The 9,115-nt window shown below is 38.7% G+C and overlaps 1 protein-coding gene across 1 annotated transcript; it reads left to right on the top strand.

Moving 5' to 3' along the window:
• Positions 1-408: 408 nt before the first annotated feature.
• LOC108820197 (uncharacterized) lies at positions 409-1,143 on the top strand. Its single transcript, XM_018593173.1, has 2 exons — positions 409-972; positions 1,051-1,143. The coding sequence occupies exons 1-2, from the start codon at positions 409-411 to the stop codon at positions 1,141-1,143; spliced, it is 657 nt and encodes a 218-aa protein (XP_018448675.1).
• The last annotated feature ends 7,972 nt before the right edge of the window (positions 1,144-9,115 follow it).

The raw sequence follows: 9,115 nt of genomic DNA, 5'->3' as shown, positions 1-9,115 counted from the left end.
GATCGGGGATGTCACATATACCCTCTAGCTTTTGCAGTTGTGGACGCTGAGGATGAGGATGCGTGGACATGGTTTCTGCAAAAAGTAGAGAGGATTTTAAGCGATTCCCCAACTCTCGCCATAATTTCTGACATGGCTGTTTGTATATTCAATGCTGTGAGTAAGATTTATCCTCAAGCTAAGCATGGAGCTTGCATAGTTCATTTAGCAAGAAATGTGAATTCAAGGTTTTCAAGTAAGCATTTGGCAGAGTTGGTGACGAAGACAGCGATGGCGCACATGCCACGTGAGTACAAGGAACTATATGGGAAGATAAGGTCCACTAATAGTGCTTGTGGGAGGTATCTTGGTAAAATTGGTACAGCTCGTTGGTCAAGATCAAATTTCCCTAGTGAGAGATAAAACATCATGACTAGCAATATTGATGAGCAGCTGAATAATGCGCTATTGGAGGGGAGGGGAGCCAACATTCTTGAGTTGGTAAAGTTCATTCAGAGAATGATGACACGGTGGTTCAGTGCGCGTAGGAAGAAGGCAGAGAAACACACTGGCACTGTCACGATAGAGATGGACAAAGAGATGACAAAAAACATAGCGACTGTTAATGGAAGTTACATAAATTCTGTTAATGAGTGGACTTGTCAAGTTTTGGGAAAGTTTGGGAGGTCTGACAATGTAATGCTAGCTGAGAGGAAGTGTAGTTGTAAGTATTTTGACAATATCAAAATACCTTGTGGACATGCTATTCTTGCAGCAAACGGTCTTGGAGTGTCAACGGAGACACTGTGCGGTCATTGGTACAAGACATCGGTGTGGAGGGAGACATATGCAGGTGTGATCAATCCGGATGAAGACCCTAGGGATGTGGACATACCAGAGGAAGTAAGCCAGATGGTTGTATACCCTCCTATAACCAAGAGGCAGCCTGGTCGTCGTTGGAAGGCACGCAAACCCTCAACTGGAGAGTTTAAGGTTTGAAAAGTTTCTTTATTTTGCCATTGTTGGAAATTGAAGTACTGCTGATATGCAATTTTTTTTGTATTGTGTTAGGTACCCAAGAAGAAAGTGAATCAGAACAGATGTGGGAGGTGTGGAGGAGTTGGACCCCTTTTTTGCCCCTATGTTGAATCTTTCGTGATCTGAATTATCAATTACTAACCCATGGTCCTATTTAGGGAGATGGTCTTTAGAATACAAGTTCAGTAATGACAAGTTGAGAGTAAAACAAGGGCATTAGTTGATTGAACAAAGAGTACCAGTTAAACAAAGGCATTAGTTGAAATCCTAAGATAGCAGAACCATATTACATACTCGGAGACTAAGAAACAGAGACTTAGGGAAAACCCACATTTAAATATTTAGTTGTTGATCCTAGAGTAGATCCATGCCACCGTTCCAAGTGCAATGGCTGCAACTGCGATGTTGGTCAAAGGGTTGTACACAGCAGAGGGCCTCGTTGGGGAGGCAAGAGTATCTTCTGTGGTCAATGCCGACTTCTGCTGAGTTTCACAGCTGTTGGTCTTTGCATCCATAAGCGTTTTGATCTGGTGTAGGGTCTGTTCGATTTGTTTGGCCTGGTTTTTCAAGCGTCTGGCTGTGTACATCTTGAAAGAGTATACATCCTCCTTTAGTTGGGAGTGTTTTGCATCAACCATGTTGATCTCGTCAACAATGGCCTCGTCAACCCACTTGAACAAGTGGTGCTCGGCTTTCCTCTGATAATGAGAACGAGTATTAGATCTAGCTTACATATGATATGATACCGGTTTACAAGAGATGGTTGGAATTGCACTAACCTTATCCCCAATCTTGCATCGATAGAATCTGCGGAAAAGATTTTCCTTGGTTTAAGCGCCGAATGTAGTTAGAGGAGCTCCACACCAAAAACTAGTGGGTATTCCAGTTGTTTGTCTCCCTGAATATGACCTTGAGGAGGAAAAGGATGAGCTCATGTCGAATTTTGGAGGTGTGGAGATGGAAGAGCAGGAAATTGGTTGAGAAATTTGGGAGCGTGTTAGGGATTTAGTCTGCTCGATACTTAATGGAAATGAATTTGTAGATGAGGTCCGGTATGTAGTAAAAAATGAATAATTAATTGTTTGTGGATATGGAGAGAAAATGTAAAAATATATGTTGGTTGTGGTTGTGGACAGAAATTAATTCTTGTGGATTTCTTTTGTTTACTGAAAATGTAAAAACGAAGGTGGTTTAAGAAAGAGATAGTAAAAGCAAAACTATTACCAAAAGTGTTAAACAAAGAAAGTTTAAGAAAGCGTTATGTTTACGCTAGCTACATTGCCTGCAAATTACCAAAACAAAAGCATCGAAAACCTAAGTGATCCGAGACTCCCAATATATTACACACAAAAGATGGGGAGGAGACAGTCATTGTAGTTTCTACTGATCAGAGCAGTGACCAGCATAGTAAGCAAGAAGTACCATGGTCTTGTAGATGTCCATTGCGTATTGCTTGCGTATGTCGTCTACAATCTCATCTGTGATGCCAGTCATTCCAGGGGCTGGATCACCATGTGCGTGCATCTCTAGGAACTTCATGGTAACAGGGCCGCAATCACCGGAGCGACCGTTAATGTAGATGTCTGGAATACGCGTGCATATAAACGGCTTGACCCCAGTGAATTGGGTTAACTCACACATGGCAACTTTCTTCACAAGGTAAGGGAGGCAAGCCAGCACGGGTTTCATCCACTTAGCCATTCGTCTTACTCCATGCAAAGCGGGTAGAGGATAAAGTACTTCAATCAATCCCATGTCGAGGATTGCTAACACAATCCAATGAGACTCGTTCCATAGCATAGGCATGTAGATGGTGTGGATGTCCTTCATCCATTTCTTTCCTGGGCAAAGAACAATGTCCACCAAACGCTGGTCCCACACGAAAGTGTTCTTTTTGTTCTTACGACACTTGTTGAAATCGTTGAAAATGTCGTTGATTGCGGAAGCAAGGATAGGTGGGGCGAAAGCTGCTTTTTCAGTCTGAAGAATCTCTGAGTGTCTCGCCGAGAGCATGTGGACAAGAATTTCCATTTGCTGTTCATTTAACAATGTTTCTTGTTAAACAAAATAGCTAGCAAACTAATGATCTTAAACAAAATAGATAGTGTGTCTTACATAAGTGGTTGTCCATTGCTTAGGCTTAGCCATTTCGAGAAGATATTTGTTTAAAAACTCAAATCAGATGGAGTGCTATGGTACATGTTACAACAAAATTTTCAAAATAAGGGGTGCAATGTAAAGAAACTCAATAACTTGGCATGAAACAGGTACTGAGATGTTGTTGATAAAGCTTACACATTAATGTTGCTTTTGAGAACTTGATCGAAAAGCTCACATTCCCTCTCCGGGAGTGGAGTGATGAGATCCAAAGCAGGAATGAGTGGAGAGCTGAATAATTCCTTAGCGAGAAGGTTCTCGAGGGAAGATGGAACGTGTGCTGGGGGATCTTTGGTTGTTGTGAGATCGACGATAGGATCCCCTGCAGCCATATCCTGTTTCTGTCCAATAAATGTGAAGTAAGCAAAATTGTTTAGCTGATTAAATTGAACATCTCTCCTATATAGGAGACATACCTCCACAGCAGAAGTAGCAGGTCCGATGCATGGTGGCGAGTTGGGCGAAGCTGTGCTTTAAAAGCATTGGGTGTTGTTGCGTGACTCGCGAAACCAAGACCGCTGTCTGAACTTTTGACCGGTGATGTGAGTGGAGTGAAAGGAAGTGGTGACAACCGTAAACGAATGCCTGACGGAGAGGATGGACCAGCCATTTGGTCGAACATTGGACCTGCTGATAGAAGTGGGTCTATGCTTATTGGATCGTAAATCTTGAGACCATGATGGAGTATGTGGCTAATCTTGGGGCTGTCTGGGTGATCAGCTTTGTCGTAGATTTAAGAAGTCGGTTCCAATCTACCCGAGATTAGGGTCCCAAAAGTACGAGTCTCTGAGGTCTTCTGAACTGTTTCTTCACGAGGAGGATTTGTCTGGATTTGGTCTTCAGGCTCATTGGTGACGGCATTCTGACATGTTGTAGGTGACTGGGGTTGTGGCTGCACATCTTCTGTGTCGTGGTCAGGTGATTTGTGGACATATTCTTTTTCTTGATCCATAGCATTCCACATCCTATCATGGAAACCCAAAAAGAGTAAATTTAGGTGGTCGAATGAGAATAGGCTGCTGACTGCAAATATATATGAAAAAGAGTGTGTGTGAACATCACCTGGTGCGTTACATTTTTCTCAGCAGTGACCAACTCGTCATCATTTGATTTGGGATCATCTGTAATGGGGAGATCCTCTGTGACGTGGTTCATAGGATCCACATCCTGCAATGATAAACGAAAAGAATTAGTCAAGGTTGGCCAAAAAAGGAATAATCAAAGAATAGAAACTGAAAGAGTAGAAAGTGAATTATAGAATCATAGAACATCACCTGGTCGTCATCTGAATTGTGGTCATCAGTGATCATCTCAGAGACTAGTGGTGTATGACGTATGGTTGTTATGAAAACAGGTTCCACCTGATCGTCATCTGAAGTGTGGCCAGGTAAGCTGTGGACGTCGTCTGTGTTTTTTACCTTACCATCCACATCCTACAATGAGAACAGAAAGGGGGTTTATTAAGGTGGTCACATTAGCAGAAACTGGCAGCTGTAATTCTATATGAAACCAGGAATGATTGAACTTCAACTGGTCTGTGGGATTCAGCTTATCAGTGATCATCTCAGTGTCCTTCGATTGTTGGAAAAGATTGTGTTGAGGTCAGCATAGAAATGAACAGTTTCGTTGGGATTCACATCAGGAGTGGTCATGTTTTCAGAAGTGTGGTGGTGGAGATGAGCTGTGTACTGACTTATGATAGATGACTGGGGGTCCTCATGATCATCTCTGTCCATAGCATCAACATCCAACAAGGGACGCACAAACATAATATTTATAAGAATTTTTTTTATAATAATAGGATATCGGTTGTATGGTGATTGAACATCACATTTTCAGTTGGAGTATCGATATCGAGATTTGTAGGCTCAACAACGATGTGATGTGTGGCACGAAAATCCTATAAGCAGAAGTGAAAGGGTACATAAATCAAGAAACAATTAGCGAACACTTTGATCTTATTGAACACATTATACCTGATCGATGGGTTCTTCCTGATGAGATGTCCGATGCTTCTTGCTACGAGACAGCACTGTATGAAATGATGATTGCCTTCCATGAGCTTTTCTCTTCTTCTTCGGTAGTAGTTTTTGCAACTGTTTCATCTGCTCTTGAAGTCCCAACACAATCTCCGTGAGTTGTTCGTTGGTGAAACTCTTGAACTTATGCGCCTTTGCTTCTTTGAAGACACCTCTTTCTTGATGACCGGCTTTGGTTTGAGAGATTGTTTGACTCGATTGAGCTTCTTCTTCCCGTTACGGTGACCACGATCTTTAGGCTTTTTAAGCATGGTCTCCGTTCTTACCCCACTAGGCCACATAGCTTTGTTGAATGTGAACCTATCAGATATCAAAGATTCCATGTAAACAAAACGGTGGTCCGTGGTTTTATTCGGCCACTCTCCCCAACCAGACTCCGCTTGGCTTTCGATAGCTATGACCGGTGAAACAGCAAGCTGAGAACATGATTAAACAAAAATAATAATTAACAAAGCTTATCTATGTATGATTAAGCACTATGAGTAACAAAAAAATTGGATTGTGTCCGTGGACATTTTTTATAAATGTAAAATGAGTTGTAGATAGAAGTTTTTAGGATTGTGGACGTGGACGTTATTTATAAGTGTAAAATGAGTTTTAGATAGAAGTTTTGAACGCTTTTAGTACTACCAAATAATCTATATAGTAGGCTGATTACTTACATTAGAGGAGAATTCGACGCGTAGGATATCAAGGGAATTGATGGAGCCGTGTTGGGGTAGGTAACCATCTTCAAGGTCCATCAGCGTGCGGTTGTCGAGAGGAGCAGGGATGAAATCAAGCAGTTGGGGTTGGCGCGGAAGGTAACCAATTGGAGTGAAAGAGGGAAGCCCTGCGGACGGAAAGATCGCTGCTTGAGTTTGCGCACGAGCCAAGCGACAGGATCCTTGATCTTCGGTGGCACAGGTTTGGGTGGTTTCATGCAGGAGATGGTCTTCAAGAATGATTCTCTACCCCAAGGAAAGGCATAGAAGGTTGTGAGACTTCTAAGCATGCTCACATATCTAGGAGTGGGGTGAGCTTCTTGTTTGTGCGCAATGAGAACACCGTCGACTATGATAATCAGAGCTATATGAATCTTCTTCCAACCCAACATGCCCTTATCTTTCTCAAGCATCCAACAGAGCTCAGCTATAGTTATCGTCGTCTTCTTCCCAAAAAAGTTTCTCCTAATTCCATCTTTGTCCGCAACAACCGACTTGGCGGTGGAAGGATGATATCCTTCTGGAAAAGAGCCACAATTCAGACCTGTTACAGTTCCAAACTCTGGGAGACTGTAACGGAGAGGGTTTCCACCAAAAACCGACCAGAGCGTGTGCTCGTCACCACCAAGGAGTTGGCGAGCGAGGAACGAGTGGATGAGCTTTGCAGATATTGGAGCTTGTCGGGAAGGGATGTCGAATAGCTTTCCAAAACATGATTGACGGATGGTTTCGAACTCCGGAGTGCCTCTGAGAACATGACGAAGGAATGGGAGGATCTCCAGCGAAGAGTATATGTTAAGTTTGCTGATGGGGAACCTATCAGTCGCAAAAAGCCTCAAAGGGAGGCGCTTGTCAGGTTGCATGGTTGCTAAAAGTGTGAGAAGACAAAACAATAAACCGTCAGTAATCATCTTCAAAAGCCCTTAACCGAGAAAAATTCCAAAAAGATGACTTAAACCGAAAGACAATCCAATCAAAAAAACCCAAAAATTGGGAAGAATAAAATCCCTAAGAAGGTAAAGAAATCGCATGGGACTAGATTAAAACGGAAAAAGCTACTAAGGCGGACTCCAATAAACCCAAAAACAACCCCGACAAAAAACCCTAAATTGAGAAAAAAAAACCTAAGAAGGTGAAGAAATCACAAAGGGGATTGAAACAGAAGATTAGAACTTCAGAAAGCTTGAAACTTTTTTGTCGGAAAGCAAAGAAATTAGCGAAAGGATAAACCGGAAATTTCCCAAATGGCTAACCTGCTGAAGAAAGCGGCAGGTCTGGTTCCTGAGAAGCACCGGAATTCTTCTTCGCCTCTGCGAGAGAAGACTTGGATTTCTTCTTCGCCATTAACTTCATCAATTTCGGGGCAGATCCGGTAAGGGTTTCTTTGAATTGGGGAAAAGAGGATTGGATCTGTTTTGAATAACGAGATAAGAAGAGAGGAAATTGTTGTCTTGGTTTGTCCGACAAACCATTAAAAAAAAAAAATGATTAAAAAATAGGAACCATGGTTAGTAAAGTATGGTGTGGTCTAAATGAGGACAATGATGACTTTAGACAGTTATAATGTGCTTCCCAAGTGGGAAGTGTCTAAATGAGTAATTCAGAAGACAAAATGTGTCTTAGAAGGTAAAAAATCAGATATTTTCTATAAAGAAAAGAGAACACTATTTGAAACCAATGATAAAATAATATGATAAAGTATTATACGGTAAATAATTTATTTTAATTTTATTTAAACTATAATCCAAGAAATTAAGATCAAGGATATTTTAATGAAAATTTTCTTTTTTGCAAATTAAATGCTACTATATATATATATATATATATATATATATATACAATATAAATAAAAATAGAACACTAAAAATTAAGAAAGTTCATACAAAATGGGTATCTCCAAAAACATATTAGTGCATTTGTTTTCACTATCTTCTTCATAGTATCTAAGTGTAGTTCGTGTCACTAATTAAATATTTATCACCTACTTTTTAATGTATATTTTAAATCTTATATTCATTATGAAATATGTGTTGATATTACATTAGTAATTAATAATATATTTTTTTGTGTAGAACAAAATAACCATAAACATATTGTAATCTAAATATATTATGCATAATGTATTTGGCTTATGAAAACCTCATATGCCAAGTTTTTATTAAATAAACTTTTGGATTCGTCTAAAACTAAATATAGAAAAAAAAGTTTAAAAATATTTAATTTATAATATTAAATATATAATAAATTAAAAATTTTGACTTAAACTAAGGAAATAATCTATAACCAATAGACCTTGCAAAATCAGTAACAAATAACAAAACATATATTGACAAGATCTTTTCTATAAAAAATAGAATAACATTTGAAACCAATGATGAAATATTATAAAGTAAGGAATTTATTTTAATATTATTTTGACTATAATCCAAGAAATTAAGCTCAAGGATATTTTGATGAAATTTTCCTTCTTCGTCAATGGAATTTTCCTTTTATGAAAATTTATATTACTATATATATAACAATATAAATCAAAATAGAACACTAAAAAATTAAAAAAAGTTCATACAAAATGGCTATCTCCAAAAACATATTGATCGCATTTGTTTTCACTATCTTCTTCATATTATCTAATGTTCATTGCTACCCAGGTATTTAATTTTACTTTACAGTTTACTTTTATTTATACTCATATATTATCATTTAATTACTGTCAACATTATAATCATTTTGATTTTAAACAGACTTTGAAGTAAAACAAGACTACAAAAAATGCTACGACAATATTCCATGTAAACCAAATGACCAAGCATGTGAGAATATTTGTGCAGCTATGACCATTCAGTTAGTTGGCGATTGTAGTTCTGGAAAATGTTGTTGTAGGTCAAAAAGGCCAAACTAACATTATTAGATATTATAATTTTTGTACTAGTGTCAAGAATACTATAATAAAGATTCAAAACAATTAGCAACCTGAAATTACATGAAAAGAAAATCTTTCCTTAAAGGAAATAAAAATATTAATTCACCATATGAGATATATAAATTTAAAATATCAAGATTACTAGTGAAGCAAGTCTTCATATACTAATGGTAAATTCGATTATTATTTGGATAGCTAGAATATTAAGTTTTGTTAATTTGATATTTTCGGTGGGAAACCTTTGATTCTCTTGTTTTAATCGACTCAACACAATAGGA

Source organism: Raphanus sativus, chromosome 8 (assembly GCF_000801105.2).
Source record: "Raphanus sativus cultivar WK10039 chromosome 8, ASM80110v3, whole genome shotgun sequence".
Classification (NCBI taxonomy): Eukaryota; Viridiplantae; Streptophyta; class Magnoliopsida; order Brassicales; family Brassicaceae; genus Raphanus; species Raphanus sativus.
Note: the sequence above shows the minus strand (reverse complement) of the source record. Positions and strands in the feature narration are given on the sequence as shown.

What these genes read in the sequence shown, in the direction of transcription:
- LOC108820197 (XM_018593173.1), top strand. Translation starts at nt 409, where the DNA reads ATGACTAGCAATATTGATGAGCAGCTGAATAATGCGCTATTGGAGGGG. An exon ending in CCTCAACTGGAGAGTTTAAG is followed by an intron (nt 973 to 1,050) that starts GTTTGAAAAGTT and finishes GTATTGTGTTAG; the next exon opens with GTACCCAAGAAGAAAGTGAA.